We start from the raw sequence: 25,530 nt of genomic DNA, 5'->3' as shown, positions 1-25,530 counted from the left end.
AACTTAGAGAAAAAGGGGATTTGCCTTTGGCAAGGAAAGGGTCTGGACCTTCAATAAAGGCTAACCTGCAGAAGAAAAAAAAAAGGAGAAGTAGTCGTTAAGCTTCGGACACCGGTGTGATGCCGACCGAAAGCTCTCCGATGCTTAAGTCAGCTAAGAGGGGTAACTTTAGCAGAGTAATAGTAAAAGGTAGAAAAGTAGTTACCCTTTTTACTAGTGTATTGTGCCCTTTTTATAAGGAAGTGAAAGTGGGAGGTTGGTGTATATTTCCGATGTGGGACTTTATGCAAGTCGTTGAGGTGGTGACACGTGTCATGGAGATTAGGTTTAGCAGTTTGTGAGCTTTAGCAGTCGGGAGTTTCAGCAGGTGCTTGGCACCTCGGAAGAGTGTCTTCCTTTGGCATGAGAGTAGGCATGTCTGCCTTTGGTTCTAGTCGCTTTGAGGCTGGACATGCTCGGTTGATTATGGTGTAAACAAAAATTACTTAAGAAGTATGCTCCACAGAGCCAAAAGAAATAAACTAGGGAAGTGGAGGTTCTTCTGTTTGTATATAAATGAGCGATTCAAACTCTCAGTGCCAAGGGAGTTACCCCTGATACATTTGTTAAAAATTATATATTTGGTCTTACATCAAACAAATAATTTGAATATCACCACCACCACTCACACAAACGAACTATAAGAAAACAATAGGCACAACATTGGTTAAATCGATCTCAAAAAGACTTGAACATTAAGTTAAGCAACAGAGACAACAGAGCAGACAGTTTGCATGTATGAGAAGAACAACAGCTGCAATGACATAAAATAGTTGCCAAGGTGTGTTCAAATATAGTCTTGCTTCAAAATCGCCTTCCATTTGTTCCGCCGCTTGTTGCAGTAATAGTTGCCGAAGTCCATCCATATTTAGTGAAACCTAGTTAATTGATAAGTTAACAAAACAAATAACAATTGAAAATCGTGACTCTTTCACTGTTCATGTTGTGCTTGCCCTGGCTTTACCTTTCTAAGGCTTGGCATGTTTTATTAATTAGTGGGTTTGTAGTTCAATCCTTTTTATACCTTTGGGATAAAGGGTATAAAAAGGAGAAGTAAGGGTATGTTTGGGAGTGCTTCTAGAATAGCTAAAAGCAATTTTTTGACAATTGCTGACAGCGTTTGGCAGAGAAGTTTAGAAGTGCTTCTATGCTTTTAGATCATAGAAGCGCTTTCTAAAAAAGCATTTGCTATGTGCTTTTTCAGAAAGCACTCTAAAGTGCTTTACCAAGAAGCACTTAGATTTCTTATGAAGATTTCAACATTTTTATAATAAAAGCGCTTGCTAGAAGCACTTATAAGCAGAAGTGCTTCATAGAGAAGCAGTCCCAAACGAACTTGATTTTCAAATGTGCTGCTTAAGAAGAAATTTAATACGTTTTGACAAAAAAAAATATGAAATTTAATACGTTTGTTTTACAAACTGTATTAATTGTTATCAATAATACTTGTGCACACCCACAACATACTTCTTTCTTTCTTTATTTTCCTTCAGTACAGTTCTGCCTTTCTTTAATTATTTTTAACGAATGCAAAGAGTTTGTCACAAAATCAAGGATTGAAAAAAAGAGAGTAAATTATGTGCTAGAGAAACTTACCTGCAGAAATTGAAGTCTCTCTTTCGCCTTGTACTCCCACACCAAGGTTAGTATTGTTATAATGTACAGACTATACGGACACTCTTGTATAATGGCTAGAAGGCTCTAATTATATTTTTGAACCTCTTTTTCGCTTCAATGGATGGGAAAATAATGGAATTGTTACCTTGGGTGTGGAGGTGTTCTACCATTTGAGCAAGAAATTCCCACATATTCTTCAACTATTTTTCAAGCATGCACATTCCTCCCTATCAATCTTTGGTTTCTTCTTTTACTGTGCATAGCAGGGATCCAGTACTTTGATTTTAAATTATCTTTTCGGCACTAATTTGCTTCAGTCAAGAAACAATATGTTTTGTATCATCCTACATGCACACAGCACACTGTCATGAAATGACCAAGTAGCCCATACTCTTCTACGTTAATATACGAATTTTTCATGAAATGATAAATTCGATTTTTTTTAGTTTAAGGGATCTTGTGGATTATATTAGAGAACAACTGAAACTGCAAAAGTTGATTTTGAAGATCATGGATACGAGGATACCCAAAATGTTGCGGAGAAGATTACCAAAACGTCAGGCTAGGAAGGAACTTGGTAAAATGTGCATGCATGTTGGCTAAACAATAGCCACACACATGAATGAAGCTTACAACAACAGTCACACGAACTAAGAAAACAATGGCCACAACAATTCTTCAATCACTCTCTAAAATACTTGAACATTAAGGCCGCGTTCGGTATCGTTTTCACGGCCCGTTTTCTGTTTTCATTTCCTGTTTTCTGGCAAAAACCTGTTCGGTGGAACGTTTTTGTTTTCCCTAAAAATATTTTCCGAAAACAAATCCAATTCATGAACAAAAGTTGAAAACGAAATTATGTTGTTTTCGTTTTCAACGTTTTCAGTTTCAGTCCATACTATAATTCATTTTTTCCATCTCTCTTTCTCCAATCAACATTGATTCTTGTCTTTGAAATTCTCCATAGCTATTCTTCTTCTTCTAAAATCTCTGAGATCGTGATTTACTTATCAAGCACCAGACCCAAAAAAAAAAAAAAATCAACTGAGGAGCACCACTGTGGCAACCCATCTCCCCCGATCCAGACCCATCGTCTAGTTTGCCGCACCGGCACCTCCAAAGCACGATCACCACCAAAGCAATCGAACCATAACTGCCACAAACCCAGTTGAACCTCGAACCACCACCAACCATTAACAAATGAAAACAGAGAGAGGATGGGTATGAAGAGAGAAGAAGAACAGGAAGAATCAGAGAGAGGAAGAAGAAAATACAAAATAAGAGGGGAAGAAGAAGAGAAAGAATCATATAGAGGAAGAAGAAGAGAAGAGAAAACAGAGAAAAAGGAAGAAAGAAAAAAGAAAGTCTGGGAAGGAATAGAAGAAGAAAAAAGGAAAAGAGAAAGAAAAAAAGGAAAAAGAAGGGCACGGGCCTGGGAAAGGAAGAAACAAAGAGAAAGAGAAAAAAGAAATGAGATAAGATAGTTTGTCTTAAAAAAAACATTAGAATTTTTTATTTGTTAAATTATACATTTTTTTTATTGTTTATAAATTTTTGTCTTCGAAAAATAGCAGATTTTTTTTATTAAAAAAAACTGAAATTAGCAAAAATACAATTGAAAATAAGTCACATATTATTATTTTCAAATTGTACTACCAGACACATTTTCATTGTTTTTGTTTTCTGAAGATGTTTTCTAATTAATCTACCAGACGCATTTTCATTTCCTGAAAATGCAAATTTGTTTTCTTGTTTTCATTCTCTGAAAATATTCTCGAAAACACTCTCCGAAAACGTTACCAGACGGGCCCTAAGTACCAGAGACAACAGAGGCGACAGTTTGCATGAGAGTAAGTATGAGAAGAACAACAGCTGCAATGACAGAAATAGTTGCCCAAGGTGTGTTGAAATAGTTTTGTCTCAAAATCGCCTTCCATTTGTTCCGCCGCTTGCTGTAGTACTTGTTCAGTTCGTCACAAACATGAGCATATAATAGAAGTTATCAACATCTATAGGAACCCCAATGAAAAGGCTGTTAATTAATAATGAAGTAAACCCCTCAATTTTTCCGCGTATCAGATATCTCTCAGAATATGCGATTCCATACTCAATAAGCAACTCCACATACCCTGAGGTTTTCACCAAACCACCCATTAAGGAAACATACTGACTCATGTAATTATCATTACTCATCGGGTAATGCAATTGTTCAAAGGCAAGGACATTTCTCATTATTTCTGTAGCGAACCCCAATGGAAATGGTGGCATCTTCAGAACCCCATTGGTGCTACTGAATTGTATGTCAAATATGTTTTCACCTTGTCGCGCCTCAAACTTGACTCCAGCGTGCTGTAATTGTTGAGGTTTTTTATTCTGAGTGTGTGTTTGTTTGATTACTGAAGAAGAAAGAGAGGAAAAATGGATAGCTATTTGATCATGCTCTGCAAATTAGCAGAGAGAATGTTCTCTTCTATATTCTGTCATTCATACTTGCTCTGTGCATATATCTCACCGTTATGCACAGTAGCTCATTACATCAAAACCGTAAAATTGATCTCAACCATTCATCATGCTAAACTAATGGATCACTCTCCACATGTCACTTGGACAAATTACAATAAAGGCCCTACACTTGGTTTAATTACCAAAGTGAATACACAATTAACTACAAGGCATATTTATGCTAAACTTTAATCAGCTCACAGCTTATACACTAACAGTAATTCTGTCAAGCTGGGTATGGATGATGGGAGTTCCCCTCCAGCTTTTGATTCCAACGGTTGATAGAGTTTAAATATTTTCCTGAAAAGATCAACAATATGTGCCACTGATCCAAATTGTCTTCCAATTTGTCAACAGGCAATATATGTTCGAAGAAACTGAAAGAAAGACTAATTATTGAAAGCCCCTCAGAAATGCTGTTATTGTCAGCATTAGCAGGGAGTGTAATTTTCTGTGGGTCGAAAAGATCCTCGAGAATGAAGAATGGCAACTGATTTTCAAGCAACCACATATCTGTCCATACATCTTGCAACATACCTGGTTTGTCAAATATGCGGTCATTTTCATCCCAAAATTTGAAGTAGTCCTTCAATAAGGGCTCAATGACGAAGGCGGCACCCACTAGAATGATTGTTACAAATTCATCACTGCTAAACTTGATGGGTTCTCCATAACAACGTCTCAATCTTGCTTCGTGGTCCTTTATTTTCTTAATATAATCCTCCAAACTCACATTGGTCCGACCTATAAAATCTTGCAGGTATCTCTTTTTGTGCTCTTCCAATACGACATAAGCCTTCCTTTCCATGGTGAAGTGGGCCTATAGAGACCGCCTGAGGTGTGCAGAGCTTTTCATTCACACTTCGTAGTCGTTGAGGAACTCTGTAGATACAGCACTCGGAGGATGGGGGAGACAAGCTATTGAACCCTTTTCTCATCGAATTTGCTAATGAAATGTAAGGGTTTTCTATGTCATTTTGAGCAGCTTGATTGCTTCCTGCCATTTTCCAGCTCCTGACTACATGTGGTGTTCCGATTGTAACAGATTACAATAATGATGAGTATGGATTACTGAATTACTGATAAAACAATCAAGAAACATTTCGTTATTTTCCATTCCCAATAACGAAAACAAAGAATACAAAAACCAAATCAAAATGTTCAAGGAAATACAATCAGGATATTGCAATTATATATATAGCCATTCATAAGCTGCCTGGCATGGAATAAGAGGTGGAAACCAAATCTACTTATTGGCCAAACTTCGAATTCACTATATATAGATATATATTTTGCCAAAATCTAAAACTGACCAACCTTAGATACAAAAACACGGTACAGCCCCGTTAAAGTAATTCCAAGTGTGAAGAAAGAAAGGAATTGAGTGTTTGTACCTCTACAGCTAAACAAATTTTCTATTGATTCTTTAGATTTTAGAGAGCAATTACTCTTAATTTGGTACATGTAGGACTGTGCAACTTCAAGCTTTAATGAAAGAAGCCAAGTTTATTCTAAGGGGACAAGTCAGAGACAACGAAAATTCGCTCAACTTCATTTTCAAATTTGCTGCTTAAGAAGGAAATTTAATATGTTTGTTTCACAAATTGTATTGTCACCAATGAAACTTGTGCACACCCAACAAAATTTGCATGGCTTGATTTTCAAAAGAATACTACTATTTCCATCATTTGTCCTATTTCCCCACTCACCTTATCTTCAAAATTTTAAAGACAAAAATAAACCCCTTTGTAAAATGCTTAAAAAGAAATTTAATATGTTCGTTTCAAAAATTGATATTGTCATCAATGGTTAAAGAATTGCTGGTGACAACATATACTTCTTTTCTACTGTATTAATTTCTTTCTTTATTTTTTCTTCAGTATAGTTCTGCCTTTCTTTTACATGTTTATGTGCATATTTGACACGTTCAAGTATACTTATATAACAAATGCAATGAGTTTGTAGTCACAAAAATCAAGGATTGAAAACAAAAAGTAATATTATGTGCAAGAGAAACTTACCTGCAGACTGAAGAACTCCTCTAGTTTCTTCTCTGTCGCTATGTACTCCCGCGTTCAAGTTATTATTCTTACAATGTACATACACTACTATATAATGGCGAGAAGGCTCTGATTAACCTCCTTTTTGCTTCATTGGATGGGGCAAGAATGGAATTGTTACCGTGGGTGTGGAGGTGATCTACCATTTGAGCAAGAAATTCCCACATATTCTTTAACTATTTTTCAAGCATGCATATTCCTCCCTATCAATCTTTGGTCTCTTCTTTTACTGTGTATAGCAAGAATCCAGTATAGTTTGATTTTAAATCATCTTTTCCGCACTAATTTGCTTCAATCAAGAAATAATTAATATATTTTGTATCATCATTAGAGAACAATTGAAACTGCAAAAGTTAATTTTGAAGATGATGGCAGAACCAAAATGTGTATAGCTTATAACTATAATTTCTTGATTAAAACAAGAGGTTTCAAGTTTTCAACAACACAAATATGAATCTCCCATGCAAAGATAAACAATAAAGCAAGCATACGGATTGTCAAATTGCCTTCAATCACTCTAAAATGCTTCATACCGTCCGACACTGGCTTCAATTACTCTATAATACTTCAATTGATATATTGTCCTATTTTCACATGTACATCCTGCTTTTACTTAAGGGTTAACTGTTGATTAACCCCTTGAACTTGTACGCTACTTTCAATTTGCACCCTCAACTTTTTTTTTTGGAAAATTAAGTGCATGAACTAATTTTTATTGCCAATTCTCCCTACCAACATATCATCTAATAGTCAAATCATTAAAAAATATAATATTTTTGGAAAAAATTAAAGAAAAAAAAAATCCTAAGGACCCACAGAACCAGAACCCACCCCTCCGCCCCCAACCTGCCGTTTTCTTCTCCTCCGAGTCCCCCATGACCACCACCCTCCACTGCCACACCAATCCCCTACCCAACAGACCCCTCACCCCTTCTTCTTTTTCACCCCCGAACCCAGCATGAGTTATTGGTTAATACATTTTTCTTAATTGCCAAATAAAAAAATTAACATAGTTAACCCTCTGTTAAGCTAGCTGACTAGTGGGGCGAAATGGAGGACAATCAATTTGGAGACAGCGGATCCGCTCCCGTGTAAGTGTATCGAATCTAGCTTTAATATGTATTGGGTCCTCCGAACAAGAATTCTATCCTTTTCGTCCTAATTAATATCTATGGGAAAAACAATAAATCAATTATGAATTTTTTTTATCTGGGTTCGAAATTAACTATGAATGGAGTCTTGGAGGCTTAAAAGTTATAAGCTCAAGAAAGGAAGGAAAATATATGTACATTTGGGTCGGAGGCAAAGGTCCAGTCATCTACCGTCCAGGATATACAGTATTGAAAAAGGCTTAAGAGTTGTAATAAGGTGACATACGCCCACATGCGGCCGACGCTAGCATATTTCATAAGTGTATTATATGTCTTCTAAGTATATCATAGTAATGTGTCAATTTTAGATCCAATTGCACACACCCAAAATGCAGAAACAAAATCATAGAGAATACACTTTTTTTCACTTATATTTTGAATATGCATTGCCTTTTTTTTTTTTTTTTTGAAGAAAAATAAAATGTATTTCATGTGTATGAAATAGGGGCTTCACTTATAGTTTTTGCACAAAACCTCCCTTGATGAAGGATGTCTTAGATTAATGACTGTAGTATCTACCGACATGAGATTTTCAATGATTTGTTACATTTGGAGTACCCAACATAACAGCTCTCTGATTAACAATAAAGTTATAAAATTTCAACAGTTTTATACCTAACAAGCATAGAGAAACAAATAAAACAACCACATCGCTTCCATCACTCTACATGCACACACAGCTCACTTTCACTGACAACAGAGGCTATATTTTCTACATATACACTAACTTTTTCTTTCTCCAGCTCTCTTACACCACCAGGCTGGTGACAAACCCAGCTCGCGTCATGTGGAGGACCAAAAGGAAATGACAAGGAGAAAACGGCTAAGGAGAGACTTACTCTCAACACTTAGAAGGCAGAGCAGAGATAACAGAGCACACTGCTTGTATAAAAGTGAGTATGAGGAGAAAAATAGCCGCAGCAATTGAAATAGTTGCCCAAGGTGTGTTGCAATAGTTTTGTCTCAAGTTTGCCTGCCATTTGTGCCAAGACGTTCTGCAGTACTTGTTGAGGTCTGCACAAAGAATAGCAAAATAGAAGTCATTAGAGTCCACAATGACCCCATCTGCAAGGTTGTTAATCAGAGTAGACCCTCCACTACTGTCACCGAGCATATTTTCGACGATTCCATGCTTAACAAGCAACTCCACATCCTTTGCGGTGTTCACAAAGCAATCCATGGTGACAACATAATCGTTTATGTAATTCTCCATGCAATGGCATTGTTCAAAGACAAGGAGGTTTCTGATTGTGAGCTCCGTCTCATCACTTATTGCTAATTTTGGAATTTCTAGAATCCCATTAGCGAATTGTATGTCGAATAAGTTTTTGGGTGATCCCACTTTAAACTTGACTCCTGCTCTGTGTAACTCTGTGATGCTGGGTGTGTTTAAGAGTTTCAAGTCGCCCTTTAGTAGGTGGTTCCAACGGTCGAGGTAGATACACATTTCTACAAAAATCTACAAAGTGTTCTACTTTAGAAGCACATAATATCTCCATATTGCCATCCGTTCCCTCTATATGCATTAGAGTTTTGAAGAAATTGTGGCAAAGGTTAAGCATCGAAAGCCTCTCAATATTGTTATTGTTAGAAGAGACTTTGATTTTTTCGGGGTCAAAAAGTTCCTCAAGAATGAAGAATGGCAGCTGATTTTCAAGCAACCGCATGTCAGGCCATACGTCCTGCAACATCCATGGTTTGTTAAATATGCGGTCATTTTCATCCTGCAATTCATCAAAACGATACCACAACAAGACCTCAATGATGAAGGCGGCATCCACTAGAATGATTCTCACAAATCATCACTGCTAACCTGAATGGTTTCTGCATAACAACTGCGCAGTTTTGCTTCTTGGTCTTTTACTTTCTGTACATAATCCGCTAGGCTTACCCTTGTCCAACGTATATAATCTTGTAAGTACCTCTTTTTGTGATCTTCCATGGCTTTTAGGCATTCCTTGCCATGATGAAGTGGGCCCATAGAGACTACCTGAGGTGGGTAGGCCTTTTAACTCACACGCCATAGTCGTTCAGGAACTCTATAAATGCAACACAAAGAGGAGAGAGGAGACAAGCCATCCAACTCCTCACTCATTGAAGTTACTAATGGAATGCAAGGGTTTTCAATATCATGTGGAGCTTGATCGCTTCCTTCCATTTTCCTCTGATGTGTTTGTTGTTGTCAATCGTAATGGATGATAATGAAATGATAGTCACTGACACAATGATAAACAAATTTTTCAAGATGGTTGAGAAAATTAATACAAACATTGCAACTACAAGACGAAACACACAAAGACTTTTACATACCACACTAGTGCCTTAAGAATTCGATTTGAATGCACCAAATTCATTCAAAACTCTTCTGGTCAACTCTTTTTCTTGTAATTTTTCTTGGAAGATTCTAATGCAGTTTTGATTGAAAAATTCCCACTAATCATGTGAATCAGTACGAAAGTTTATTTTACATTAACATACAAACCCCACTTTTTTTTTCCTACATATATCTTTCTTTATTTTCCCTCAACTTATTGGAGCTTCTAATAAAGCAAATTATTTGTGTGATGATATCAGATAGTAGATTATGCTTCCAGTCAAAACATAGACAAACCAAAATCCCATTAGAAGAGAAGAAAATTATATACGACATTCACATAACCTTCTGCTCAATTCCAATTTCCAACTACAATGAAACATAAGACACTTAAAAGCTTCAAGGAATTAGATGTGCAAGCAAACATAGCAAAATTCTGAAAGACAGAGAAAGGTGTTGAGCATTGAAAACATACCTGATACGTATTGAAACACAATTTTTTTTTTTTTTTTTTGCCTTTGGTAGAAGGAGTAGCTAGAAAAGCTCAATGCACTTGCTCTTCTGCTACATTTCAGTATAAGAACATTGTTTTGAAGTCCGGTCAACTCCTCATAGCTTCCTTGCCTTTGCTTTGACATGCCGATGCACGTCTTGGGGAAGTTTGAATAATCCATTGCAGGCCCCACAACAACTAAAGAACCAACATTTTGTAGAAGGTTTTGTCTATACCTTTGACTGTAAGTAAATCTCTTGTATCTGCTCCTGTGTTTCGGTGAAGTTTCTTTGTGTCCTTTCTGCGGAGTCTCCCATGCTTGTTCCATGAAAATGTTCTAGGAGCAAATACGGTTGTTTCTTACTAGATTCAAATGATTCAGAAAAATAAAAACACAAGAAAAAAGGTATTTTCTTGATGGACTTGGTGATGAAAAATATCACTCTCTTTTTATGTCGTCTTCCTTGGACTTTGAGACCTTGGGTTTCGCTTCTTCTTGAGGATTGCATTGGGTTTCTAGGCCGAGGAATACTTTGAGTTAGTTTTTGCGTTTTGGGCTTTGAGACTTTGGGACCCAACTAAACCCCAAAAGGAAAACAGATTTGAACAACATACAAACTTGAAGGACACACAAATATGAATCTCAGCACCGCTGAGAAATTAATTTTAGTCGAGGTTGGTAGGTAGGCATTGGAAGTTTTTATCGTTTTTGCTCCAAGTCTCTCCTCCACTCACTAATACAGATTACTCACAAATGAACTAAAGTCTGCAGGGATATATGGACTCCCCTGTCCATATGAATGTTGGAAGAAATATGTGTTAAATTTCAGAGAGAAGGGTCTGTGACCCACCACTAGCAACGTTAATATTGTCCCCAACTTAACTACCTGTTTAGTAGGTGTGGGGTTTTATACAAAAAGCATCGACGTTATTGGGAGTGGAACCACTTATTATAAGTTGTAATTTATTTAGTCAAGTTTCCAATGTGGGACTTTCTATTCTTCAACAAGCCCCCTCATGTGAGACCACCACATAGTGGGCCACATGTAGAGCTAAGTCCACATCAGAGTCAATCATTCAAGCCCAACACCTAAACACCACGTATTGTGTAAGGAGTCGAGGTAAATATTCAAGCCCAACATATGAACACCATATATTAGGTAAGGGTAAAAGCTCAATTCAGACACAGTCAATCAACCCACTATGATATCATGTTAAATTTCAAATAGACGGGCATGTGGCCCACCACTAGAAACATCGATATTGTCCCTAACTTAACTACATATTTAGTATGTGTGGAGTTTTATACAAAAGGTCTCGATGTTTTTAGGAGTGGAACCACTTATCATAAGTTGTAATTTATTTAGTCAAGTTTCCAATCAACCTAACTTTGATACCATGTTAAGATTTTAAAGGGACGACTCTTGGCCCACCATTGACAACATTGATATTGTCCCCAACTTAACTACCTATTTAGCAAGTGTGGGGTTTTATCCTAAAGGCCTCGATCTTATTAAGAGTGGAGCCATTTATTATATGGAACTTTCTATTTTGTTAACTCTGTGTATTCTTCATCAATGTGAACACCCCTAAACCAATCATACCTGACACGGATTGAAACACAAGTTTGTTTTTTGCCTTTGGTAGATGAGTAGCTAGAAAAACTCAATGCACTTGCTCTTCTGCTACATTTCAATATAAGAACAAGGTTTGGAAGTCAGGTCAACTCCTCATAGCTTCCTTGCCTTTGCTTTGACATGTCTATGCACTTCTTGGGGAAGTTTGAATAATTCATTGCAGGCCTCACGACAACTAAGGAACAAACATTTTGTAGAAGGTTTTGTCTATACCTTTTGACTATAAGTAAAATCTTTTGTATCTGCTCTTATGTTTCGGTGAAGTTTCTATGTGTCCTTTGTGCAGAGTTTCTATGTGTCCTTTGTTGAACCAAAAAAATGAGGTTGTTTCGTACTAGATTCAAATACTTAAAAGATAAAAAGAAATTGTTGTTTCTTAATGGATTTTATGATGAACAATATCAAACTCTCCTCTTATATGTCTTCTTCAGTTAGTTTTTGTGTTTAGGGGCCTACAGAACCTGCACTAAACAATAAAAGAAAATACCTAATTAGTTTAGTACGGATTCTATAATGAAGGCTTTATTAGGTGATGAGGTTTTATTAGGTGAGGTTTTATTTCTTAATCGTTAGATAAAATTAGTTAGCCATTGTATCAAATTGGTTAGCACGATCCAATGGTTAATAGATAAAACTTCACATAAAAGTCATATATAAGGCCCTCAATATAGAATGACTCGATAGTTTAGTCTCTTGTTACATATCAACTGTTAGAGATATTTTTTTAATAAGGATCTACCATACCACATAGTTGGATAAGACATTATACACAGCTTTTGTAAGAGCATCTCCAACGCGCCAGGCTAGCCTAAGTAGCATGGGACCCTAAGCCCGGGAAGTAGCTCCAGCGTGCAAGATTCAGCCCAGGCAAGATGTGGGACCCACGAGCCCAGGCAAGCCCACGAGGAGATCTGGCCCGTCACCTTGCCTTCGGGTCAGGCTGATGTCAAGGAAAGAATTTCAAAAAAATTTTACCGTTGCAATGCACGTGCCAATGATAAATTTTCTTTGGATTTCTTGTGTTGATCCATAGCTGCCAAAAACCAACGGCTACAAGCCACATGACTTCTCCAGGAGCCTCCGATCCAAAAATCTTGTCAAAACTAACAGCTGTCCATTTTTTGGCTAAAAAAAATCAACAAATTATGGAAACTTTTTCTATAAATACCTACCAATATTATTCACTTCCCACACCAAATCTTCATACAAATTCATATCCTTCGAATATTTTTCACTTTCCACACAAGATTTTCTACTACTAAATTTCATTCGTGTAAAAATACAAATGACATCTTCCATCGAAACCGGAGGCGCATGGACAACCGTGGAAGATATTTTGTTGTGTGAGTGTTGGGTCAAAGTTGTTCATTGCCCGATCACGGACAATGAGATGAAGTCCTCTCGTAGGAGTTTCTGACATCGCAGTGGAAGTAAGATGTGATATGATAATGTAAGGAATTTGATGAGAGGAAAGGGATTTGAGGAATTTGATGTAGGAATTGATGTAGGAATTGGATTTGGGAGGTATGTGTTTAGAGATTTTGATAAGAGGATTTGAGGAATTTAGATTTAAGGGATTTGGATTTGGGGAATTTAAATATGAGGAATTTGCTTTAGGGTTTGGGTTTGAATATGAGAAATTTGATATGAGAGTTTAGAGACAACCAATGATCGATTGCTCTGATACCATGCTAAAATATGAATATGGTTTGAATACTTTAGATTGAGTTTTATTCTTTCCATAAGGAGGTATATATAGGAGTTTACATGAGTGCTTTACAAGGAAATAGATACAGTAATCAATTATGATAATATCTCCTAATTATACAATGATTTGTCAACTATATAGAATAGGAAAGTAAATCCCTTAATTAATCAAGGGAATAAATCTCATTGATTAATTAGGAGACTCGCGTCAACATTTATAAGCCATGGAAGAGCAGAAAAAGAGGTACTTAGGATATTTTATATGTCGGAGTAAGGTAAGCTTAAAGGACTATTTCAAATAAATAAGGGACCAAGAAGCAAGACTGAGAAGTTGTTATGCAAACCCATTAAGTTTAGCAGTGATGAATTTGTAAAAATCATTCTAGTGGATGCTGCCTTCACTATTGAGTTCTTATTGAGGTTCTATCTGAAAGGATCTGGACAAGAAGGAGACCGCTTATTAAACAAACCGTGGATGTTCAGGTATGTACAGCCTGATATGTGGATGCTTGAAAATCAGCTCCCATTCTTTATTCCTGAGGATCTTTATCACACATACATAATAACTGACTCTTTTAGGAATTATTACAGTACTCTTGATCATGAGAGGCTTTCAATAATTAATATTTCTAAGAATTTCTTCACAGCTGGAATATTGAATTTGGAGGGGAAGGGAGACAAATGGAACAGAATATCATCTTCTTCTAGTGTTGGGAATTTTATATTATTTAATAATATTTAATTTCTATAGTGAATGAAAAATAAGTTTCTTTAAGAAACGTGTGTCCTAGGCTAGTTTCTCTAACTGGTCGTGTAACGACCCGGTCCTAAATAAATTAGTAAATATTAATTTATTCAGATAAAAGATCATTTTGCCCCTGAAATATTTTACTAGGTTTAAAGTTGACTTTTTGACAAGGAAGGAATTTGGGAATTTCGACTGTACCGTTGTGTATGGCACGGGGAGATGAGTCCGTAGACACGTAGTGAGCTTGAATCGAAGTTGTAATGAAGAAGATACGATCAAAATACCCTTGGTGGCACAATCATAATTTTGGCGAAAAAGGTTTGTTAAAATCTGATTTTCTCTCTCTCTGTCTCTCTGTCTCTCTCCTCCGCGCACTCTCTCTTTCTCCCCGACGACAGCTCTTTCTCTCTTTCAAATACGCCACCGCCACTGCTGTGGACGGGACCGATGCAAAAGGACCGGCTCAGCGCCGTCAAGACCCGCCCTTCACCAACATCGATTGCTACCCAAAGAAAATGTGATTTTAGGCGGTTTCTCTCGAAACTTCGCCGGCTCCGATCTCTCTCCTCCGACCGCCATTTTTGGCAATCAAGGTATGGAAATTCATCTATTCTTCATAATCTAGCTGATGGTTGGGTAGGATTGCATCAATTTTGAGCCTAGGTAGATTGATTTTCGAATTGGATTTTGGCCGGTTTTGGAATCGCAATTCCGGCCACTTCCGGTCACTTTTTAGGGTAGGTCCAAGAATAAAAGTGGTTCCAAATAGGGTGTTATACCTAAGGAATGAGTCTCGAGCCATGATTTTGAGATTTTAAGGCGAAGTTTAATCGCTTTGGACACTCATGCGTTGCCAACACGTGGGCATTGTAGAAAAATGGCATTGTGTCCCGACGTAATCTCCTGGTCCTCACGAGTGCATAGGTTTGCTCGGATTTCAATTTGGATACCATTTGAGTCTCGAATGGATATCGCCTATTACGCATTATCCGAGTTCGATAGGTTTGAACCGTTGGATAGTCTTAATTTAATATATGTCAATCTAGACATTCCTAGGATCATGTAGGAATTCACGGATCGTGGATTGGAGCCCCAGATGTTCTGATTTAATAACTTGAAGTTTGTGTTTTATAATAACCGTCCGATTGTGCGATTGCAAGCAATCCAATCGTTCGATCAGGACCAAACTTGCAGGATGTGTATTCTAAACCTTGTGGGACCCATAGGAACTTTCAGATCGAAAATCGGAGGTCGTAGGCCCCATGGGCCCCTTGGACCAAGTTTGATAGTTTGACCCCTCGAGTGACCGTGAGCCTTCTGAGGTAGCTTCACCCTTCGAGGAGTACTAGAATGATTGCTATTTGAGTTAAGTTGATTACGTGGGATTACGGGATTAATTTATTGCTTTAAACTTGGGGACTGTGAGTGTTTTATATTAGTGTATGAAAGCTCTTGGATGTTAGGTTAATAATTGAAGTGATGGGTTAGATGAGTATGGGTAAAGTGATTTGGTAAGTTGTGAAAGGGCGTCATGGGCTTGGATGTGATTATTAGGTCTCAAGTGGCGTTGAATTTTCCGGCATGAGACAGACCCCATACGTGGCGTTGGATTTTCCGGCGTATGGGGAGATTTTGTGATTTATTAGGTCTCACGTGGCGTTGGATTTCCGGCGTGAGACAGACCTCATACGTGGTGTTGGATTTTCTGGCTTATGAGAAGAATATATGATTCGATGGTCTCACATGTGGCGTTAGATTTTTCGGCGTGTGAGACACTTCCCATACGTGATGTTGAATTTTCTGGCATATGGGAAGATTATAAAATAACATGGAGATGAATAAAGGATTGTTATGTTATATTGGGAAAGAAAGATGTTTGAAAAAAATTATGTTGGTTGGTTGTGATTTAAAGGAAAGGGAAAGGGATAAATTCTAGCATCTATTGTTTTGTAATGCTATAATGAATCGTACTTTATCAGAATCGGGACTTTATAGAAAGAACTACGTGTGGCTTGATCTCTCAGTAAGGGTACGTAAGTAGCTTGGGGTTCCACCCAGGTGTAGCCACAGGCGAAACTCTATTTATGTTGTTATTGAGATTGGTTTGGACCTTGTCATTGGTCCTTAAATTCGGGTGAAAACGAGATGCGGTCGTGTTAGGAGGTTAAAGCCTCGTACGTTGGATATTTGGGAAGTTAGATGATGAAAATTGCATTTGGCATTAATAATTATGTTTGAGCTTATTATTTGCACTGGTCAAGGTACTATTTTTGACTTAAGAGTTTTGTTGGTAGTTTGTTCGGATTATGTGAAGTCCAGAGGCCGATTATATGAATTGCATGAAATTTTTTTGTGCTTGCTACCTGTTAGGATATTAAATTGTGAACTTTGTGCATGTTGAAATTTGGGAAATGTTCAATTTACAGGAAAGACTCCTTCCTTGGACATGAGTTGTTTAATCTTGGACTCTTACCCATCATGTTGGGCTTGTCTTCTTCTTGAGGATTGTATAGGCCCAGGAAATGCTTCGAGGTAGTTTTTGTGTTTTGGGCATTGGGACCCAACTTCACAAAAAGAAAACAAATTTAAGCAAAAAAACAAATTTGAAGGACATTGAAATTGTACCTATAGGATAGGTTAAAACACTACAAGGGAGGTAAATAGTACGTTTACAGAGTTTAAGTGTAATAAAGGAATAAAAATATGCCCAGAGAATTGATAAGTGATATCAATTCTTGAATATACATAACGTAAAATAAAGGAACACGTAGAAAATTATTTTATGTGGTAAAACCCCACCTTTGGGGAAAATCCACAGGACTTCTTAGTCCAAAACAAATCCATAAAATGATGATTACAAGAAGTACTCACATACTTATCTTAGACACATTCTAGTAATGTTTACTAACCTCTTCGTAACTCAACTTCTGTCACATGATGATCTTTCGACACTCCTTATGTTGAACGCAATACTGGTCACGATTTCTTCAAGCTCGTCGGAGTTCTTCCAACTGTCCTTATATTGAATCTGATACCAGTCTCACGATCGATTCAAGCTTATCAGAGAAAAACCGCCACAACGGTCTTGGTGCCCTCAACCGTATGAGTCACTAAACATGCAAATGAATACAATATGAATGATAAAAGTGTTTAATAAATCACCAAGTTATGGAACACTTGATGATTTATCTCAAATAAAAATTCAGCTTTCCAAAGTTTATGAATTGAAAATATGATCGTTAAAGCTCTCTAAACAAAGAAGACGAAGGCCTTATTTTATAGACTTTTTCTTTACAAGAAAGAAAACATGTTGAAAACCAAATCTCCAATTTCCAAGGCTTGACAGAAAATCACAAAAGTATCTTTCCTATTCTAGAGATTGGTCACATGAAGTCCAACCAATAGGAAATGAGATATTTAAGAAAGGAAGATTTTGATCAATATCAATATCAAATGAATTCTTATATGCCTAGTCAACTATTAAGGGTATCTTGACTTCTTGATATTTTGATATGATTGAAACATGATTTCCACGTTAGAAAATTAAGGGGATGTTAAAACATGAAAGTAATAGGAGAATCAAATTGATTTGGGCCAAAATTGCCTAAAAAGAAAACACTCCTAAATAAATTTCAATTCACTTTTAAAAACAGTAAAACGCGACTGAATCGTTCTTTAAAACAATTCCCTAATATACATGCATGATTGTGACATCACTTACCTCTGAATCAAATGCCTTTCACGGGTCAAGCCACAAGTTTGTGTTTTGGGGATTGCTGAGCTGCATCAATCCTGCCAATGTCAATTCTGCCCCTAGGCTCTCTCAAAGCACGTTTACAACCTATGCTAACATACACTAGAGTTTATGCTAGCATCTAGAAAATGCCAACACTAATTTCGTAACACGTAGAAATTGTTAGAGATTGGAAGTTTTTATCATTTTTTCTTGCAGTCTCTCCACCACTCACTAATACAGTTTACTCATGTGATGAGTTTACAAAACTTATTTCTCTACTCTCACAAAGACTACACTTATTCTCAAAAGACTATATCACTTTACCTCTATCTCTGTGAAATGTAAAAAGTTGAAACTTTAATGTCAAACCTCGACAAAAGATGAACTTCCATCAGTTATGTTGAATTTGGATTTGTTGAACTTAAGTGGTTTTACTTCTCTGTCAGTGTTTGATGACTTAATTTGGTATTTACTTCTTCTTCTTTTTTCCTTGGAAATGTGTTCCACCAACGTGAGGAAGAAAAATATGCACAAATTAATATATTTAATAGAAGTCCAAGATTTTGGAAGCACATAATTTCTACAAAAATCTGCAAAGTGTTCTACTTTACAAACTTCTTATGTCTACCAATTTCTACAAAAATCTACAAAGTGTTCTACAAAAATCTACCAGTTTACTCATGTGTGTCCTTAATTTTATTGGAAATTGGAAGTTTCCATCATTTTTGTTTTTTGGGAATTTTCTGAACCAAGGAAAATCAAGTAAAATTAATAAAGCATAAATTGAAAAGGGAAAATATCCGGAGGATGCATTGTAGGATTGCTCATGCCAATAATTGTACCCTCTAAATATATAGGGACATATTTTTTTTGTTTTCATGACATGTGGTCCTAAAATTATTGTTCCTAGCGGGCTCTGTGTAAATCTTCAATCCTGAACGATGCACCTAAAACTCATGTTGCAACACACATCCACGCATTCTCAGGCCAATTATTAATTGCTCCTAGTGGGCTCTCCACCCCTCTCGATTGAAAACCTATTGTGTAAATCTTCAATCCTGAACGATGCACCTAAAACTCATGTTCCAATACACATCCACCCATTCTCAGGCCAATTATTGCTCCTAGTGGGTTCTCGACCCCCTCTCAAATTTAAGTGGTCCATTATTATTAACCATATATTTTATGGTCTATCCAGCTGTGAGGTTTCATCCGAAAAACCTTCGGTACATTTCTCCCACATGCCACAATTGTATATTCACAATTATGTCTGATACATCACATCATGCCACTTGCCTCAAATGAATTTAAGTGAGTGTGGCAGTGGGAAGTAATTACTTCTGGGTACCCTCATCAGTCGTCTATAAAATGGTGAAGCCAGTTGCTACTGTTACCATAAGAGCCAGCTCCGACTTTCTTTAATTTCTTGCTTCATGTCCTAATGGGGTTTCATCTCCCACTCATCTTTGTTATTCTCAGTGTAAGCTCTGCAATTTGATTAACTTTTCCATTCTCTCTCATTGTACTCTATATAAACGAAAGTTTTGTGTTCCTATACTTCTCTCCGATTTTATTTAGTACGTACTTAAGTGTCGTCCACTAATTAATTACACTTTGTGAGATTTGATTTTAATTAGAGTTCGAATTAATGTTGCAGCTAGCAGCGGTCGCACTGGCAAACCATGCTGCTCAACCAGCACCTCAACTTTACTGGAACTCCGTCCTGCCAAACACACAGATGCCAAGATCTATCAGTGAACTTCTGCATCCTGGTTTGTGTTGAGCACTTTAGAATCTTAGATATCTCTTCTACCTGTCATTACATGAGTGACACATATTCACAAATCGGCTGATCACTTATTTTCCATTTTACATGAGTGATACATAATTTGCAGACTCCACAAGTGAAGAAAAGAGCACATATATCGTGAATGCTGTTGGGAATGGAAAGGGCAAACCTGAAATTTTCCCATTGATGAGCAATAGAAATTACGTTCAAAGCCATTATGGAGTGTTAAATAGAAATTATGTTCAAAGCCATTATAGAAAATGTCCTCCTCCATCTGACGAGGGCAAACCTGAAAATATCCCATTGGCACGTTCAGGTTACAGTCGAAAAAGGTATGGAGTGGGTCCTCCTCCATCTGAACGAAAAAGGTGTGCACGAGGTCCTCCTCCATCTGACAAGCAACTACTCCATTATAAAGAGTTAGCTATTTTCTTCTTTGAGAAGGACATGCGCCCTGGCGCAACAATGAAGTTCCAATTCACTAGAAATTCAAACACGGCTACTTTCCTGCCACGCAAAAGTGCTCAATCTATCCCCTTCTCCTCTAACAAACTACCAGAAATTTTCAACCATTTTTCAGTGAAGCCAACATCTGTGGAAGCCCAAACAATTAAGCAAACAATCGAAGGGTGTGAAGCTCTAGGCATTAAGGGAGAGGAAAAATATTGCGCCACATCTTTAGAATCAATGATTGATTTTAGCACTTCGAAGCTTGGAACAAGAAACGTTGAAGCAATCTCGACGGAAGTATTGGAAAGTGGAGCCACCATGTCCATGCACAACTATACAACAATGCCGGGACTGAAGAAGTTGGAAGGTGACGAAGTCGTTGTGTGTCATAAGGAGAACTATCCCTATGCTGTGTTTTTCTGCCATGCAATAAAACAAACAGCAGCTTATGTTCTCTCCCTGAAAGGCGATGATGGGGAGAAGGTTAAAGCAGTAACCATCTGCCATCTAGACACGTCAGAATGGGACCCAGAGCATTTGTCCTTCCAAATCCTCAACGTTAAGCCCGGAACCGTTCCCATCTGCCATTTCATTTCCACTGATGCTATTGCCTGGGTTCCAAAACACAAATCAGCATGATCATCACTTAGCACTGTACGTATAATTATCTCCCTACTTATTTCTGCCTCTTCATCATGTGGTGTAAGATATATGATGAGATGAAGTTTTTGGGATTAGTGGTCGGGTTGCCTGAAAAACACAGATTACAGAAACTGCTTGAAATTAACCCGATCATGTTTTCTCTTGTAAGACTTCAACTTGTACTCCCCAATGTTTGAGTGTTGAATTGTTACGTTGGAATAGACTGCTAATGCATGTAGTTAGAGAAGCCTTCATTTATATCAAAGTCCTCAAACTATCAAGAACTAATGTATCCAGAAACATATGCCAAGACGCAAAACAACATATTTTCCGTGCTCTCTGTAACGCCAAAGCAAACTTCCTTTATCACATCATTTAAAGGATCAAATTCCAGTACTAATCTAATCCATCATGTAAAGCATACAAGTGCCTTCCTAACTTTTATATCTCATTTTTATTACCCATTTTACCATTTAAAATAAATAGGGCAATAAACTAAAAATTCTGATTTAATGCATGTTTTACTCATAAGAGAACTAAAAACTAAAAATTTTATACTCTAACACAAAAAATGAAAACTAAAAACTAAAATTGAAATGGTTTCAAGCAATTGCATGTCAGGCGCTATATATAATGTATCAGCCATGGTTTGTATAATACGCGGTCATTTTGGTCATTTTCCCATTCAAAATATTGAAATTACGAACTGCATACCATGAAAAATAAGAAACTAAAAGCTTCAAGAAAATAGAAGATGTGGAAGCATTATCTCAGACGAATGATTCTGAAGTGGAAAAAACAAGAACAAAAAAGGAAGTGAGTTAAATTTGCACCTGCTATGTTCAAACGACAAAGTTGGTTCCCCTTTGGTCGATTACAAGAGAAGCTCAATGCAGCTTACTTGGTTCCCCTGGTAGATGGAAATATAATTTTTCTCCTAATAATAAGGGTTTAGTGCAATCAATGGTGGGCTGTATAGAACAACTTTTTTGTTTTATATGTTTATGTGAGACAAGTTTTTCCAGATTGAATTAATGTCTTCTAGCTATGTACCTTATGTTTTTGCCGGGCCATGAGTTGAATGTAGAGGCAGAGCATGGACTTGCGGTCAAGTTTGACTTGTAAAATAATTAGGAATTGAATGGCTCTTATGTTCAACTATTTAAAAAAAAAATTGTGTCCGAGCCATTCAATTCCTAATTATTTAGATTTTCAATCCAATGAGCATCCACAATCATGCTCTCTATTTTGAAGTTAAATTTTAGCTAAAAACATATAAAAGTTATTTTAGGAGCTCTCTATAAAATTTAAACTTCAATCGTTTTCTCTAGTTTAGGGAGTTATAAATGACAGGACTACAATTTCCGGAACCCGAGATTTAACCTCGGAGACCTCGCATCACCCCATGCCGGGTTCACTCCTTAAATCTATGTCCTCGCTACAGAGAGGATTAAGGGCACGAGACTTCACAAATTTGCAGAGTCTCCCGTAAATTGAACATTTCCCCAAAATTTCCACCTGCATACAACACATTTTATAACCCAACCGGCAGCACGCACAATATAATCTCATGCAATTACATAAATGGCCTCCGGTCTTCAAATGATTCTAGCAGAACTGCCCAATAATAATTTTAAAATAACTTAATGCATCAAACATGCATATAACAACTTCAAAATCTATTTATGCACACCTTCACTCACTCAGTCCACAGGACGAGCCTCAATTCAACCAAGTTTCGGGACCAATAACGAGGTCCAAACCAATCTCAGTAAGACCACCTAAGTGGGGTCTAATCTGTGGCTGCACCTAGTAACTTCAGGCTGCCTACGTACCCTACTAAGGGATCAAGCCACACGTAGCTCTTTCGTATCTATCATGGCTCCTAATATCAAATAAACCATTACCGCCACACAAATACATACATTCTAGGATTTATCCATCACAACTCACCAAACACAAACATAATCATATCTCCCCCCATACGTCGGGACGCACCCGCCACGTATGGGGTCTGCAACACGCCGCTAATCCAAAGACGCGTGTGACCTCACACCGGGCTGACTACATTCTCACCAGCCCTCACACAATCATATCTCCTCATACGCCGGGCGCACCCGCCACGTGGGAGTCCGCCAACACGCCGGCTAATCCAAAGACGCGTGCGACCTCACACCACATTCTCACCACCCTCACACAATCATATCTCCCTCATACGCCGGACGCACCCGCCACGTATGGGTCCGCATCAACACGCCGGCTAATCCAAAGATGCGAGCGACCACACCGGGCCTGCTACATTCTCACCACCCTCACACAATCATATCTCCTCATACGCCGGGACGCACCCGCCACGTATGGGGTCATCAACACGCCGCTAATCCAAAGACGCGCGCGACCACACCGGGCCGCTACATTCTCACTAGCCCTCACACAATCATATTTCTCCTCATACGCGGACGCACCCGCCACGTATGGGCAACACGCCGGCTAATCCAAAGACGCGTGCGACCTCACACTAGGCCCGACTACATTCTCACCACCCTCACACAATCATATCTCCTCATACGTCGGGACGCACCCGCCACGTATGGGTCCGCCAACACGCCGGCTAATCCAAAGACGCGCGCGACCTCACACCACATTCTCACCACCCTCACACAATCATATCTCCTCATACGCCGGACGCACCCGCCACGATGTGGTCTGCCAACACGCCGGCTAATCCAAAGATGCGAGCGACCTCACACCGGGCTGCTACATTCTCACCACCCTCACACAATCATATCTCCCCTCATACGCCGACGCACCGCCACGATAGGTCTGCAACACGCCGCTAATCCAAAGACGCGTGCGACCTCACACCGGGCCGCTACATTCTCACCACCTCACACAATCATATCTCTCCTCATATGTCGGGACGCACCCGCCACGATGGGTCTGCAACATGCCGCTAATCCAAAGACGCGTGCGACCTCACACCGGGCCCGCTACATTCTCACCACCCTCACACAATCATATCTCCTCATACGCCGAGACGCACCCGACCACGTATGGGAGTGCCAACACGCGCTAATCCAAAGACGCGTGCGACCTCACACCGGGCTCGCCATTCTCACTAGCCTCACACAATCATATTTCTCCTCATACGCCGGGACGCACCCGCCACGTGGGGTCCGCCAACACGCTAATCCAAAGACGCGCGGCGACCTCACACCGGGCCCGACTACATTCTCACCACCCTCACACAATCATATCTCCTCATACGCCGGGACGCACCCGCCACGTATGGGGTCCGCCAACACGCCGCTAATCCAAAGACGCGTGCGACCTCACACCGGGCTACACATTCTCACCAGCCCTCACGGGTTTAAAGGCCTCAACATCATCACAATATGGGGGGGTACGTGGGGTAGTGCGTATAGCACTGTAAGCTAACATTCAATCGCTTTATTTACCTTTATACATCCACACAATTTAATATATAAAGTATAATTTCTACTCCTATACAAACCTCAACCCTGGCATACCATCTGATAATTCCGCAATTTAAATTATATAATAATATCCTAAATTCGCATAACAACCATTTAACTCGACAACGCTCAAGACCTGTCGCAAAGGTCATTCTAACCCTCCTGGGATGGTAGAACTACAACGAAAGTCTAGCGGTCAACCCAGGGTCAAACTACCCAAACTTGGTCAAACAGGCCCGCGGGGCCCACGACCTCCAAATTATGATCCGAAAGTTCCTATAGGTTCTACAAGTCTAGGACACACGTCCTGCAAGTTTGGTCCAGATCGGACGGTCGGATCGCTCACGATCGCACGATCGGACGGTCACTAAAACCCTAACCCTAGGATTGGCATTTCGGAGTATCCGGGACTCCATTTTACGATCCGTCAAATCCTACATGATCCTGGTAATACCTAGATCAACATATTATAACTTCAGGACCATCCAACGGTCCAAACCTAGCGAACCCGAAAAATACGCGATATGCGATATCCGTTCGGAACTCTAACGGTATCCAAAATGAGATCCGAGCACACCTACGCGCTCGTGACATCGAGAGGATCACAGTGGGACAAAAATGCCCCTCAGCTACAGTGCCCACGCGCAGCCACACGCGCGCGTGGGTGTCTAAAGAGATATCGCATCGCCGGAAAACTTCCAAATCGTGAGCCAAGACTCCTACCCTAGGTAATACACCTAATTTGGAGTCACTTTTGTTCTTGGGCATACCCCAAAAACTGACCGGAAGTGGCCGGAATCTCAATCCTAAAACCGGTCGAATTTCAATTCGTAGATCGAGCTACTTAGCCTCAAAATTTATGAAATCCTACCCAACCATCAGCTAGATCATGCAGAAGGGATGAATTTCCATACCTTGATTACCAAAAATGGCGGCCGGACGATGGAGAACGAAGCCGGCAAAGTTTTTGTCAAAATCGAGCTTTTCTCCTCGTTTCCGATGAAATCACAAGGCCGGGAACTAGGGGTAGGAAGAGGACGGCCCATCATTTTGGTACCGCCCAAGTTTGGTGGTCGGACGAGAGCACGGCCGCCAAAACGTGGCGGCTGTTCTAGCCGTCCGCAAACCCGAGGAGAGAGAGGGAGACGCGCGGGAGAGATAGAGGGAGA

General features: G+C 38.9%; 1 protein-coding gene and 2 pseudogenes across 3 annotated transcripts in view; 1 reads left to right on the top strand and 2 right to left on the bottom strand.

Annotated features, from left to right (window-relative positions):
• The window catches only part of LOC103319971 (BURP domain-containing protein 6-like), a 76,066-nt gene that overhangs the window by 20,915 nt on the left and 29,621 nt on the right, over positions 1-25,530 (top strand). Inside the window, exons 1-3 of one of the 3 annotated variants that reach the window (XR_016123857.1) lie at positions 19,330-19,484; positions 19,662-19,776; positions 19,900-21,049. Coding sequence is in view for 1 of the 3 variants with exons in the window: in XM_016792343.2 (XP_016647829.2) it covers positions 19,662-19,776; positions 19,900-20,882 (1,098 nt within the window). In the remaining 2 variants the exon portion in view is untranslated. Of the gene's footprint in view, positions 1-19,329; positions 19,485-19,661; positions 19,777-19,899; positions 21,151-25,530 lie in introns of those variants that run through there. The other 2 variants (XR_016123856.1, XM_016792343.2) reach the window with 2 other exon arrangements.
• LOC148919555 (UPF0481 protein At3g47200-like) lies at positions 3,467-5,162 on the bottom strand (annotated as a pseudogene).
• LOC148919554 (UPF0481 protein At3g47200-like) lies at positions 7,899-9,974 on the bottom strand (annotated as a pseudogene).

This window comes from Prunus mume, linkage group LG2, assembly GCF_029339155.1.
Source record: "Prunus mume cultivar Tortuosa linkage group LG2, ASM2933915v1, whole genome shotgun sequence".
In the NCBI taxonomy this organism is placed as follows: Eukaryota; Viridiplantae; Streptophyta; class Magnoliopsida; order Rosales; family Rosaceae; genus Prunus; species Prunus mume.
This window is presented reverse-complemented; position numbering and strand designations above follow the sequence as displayed.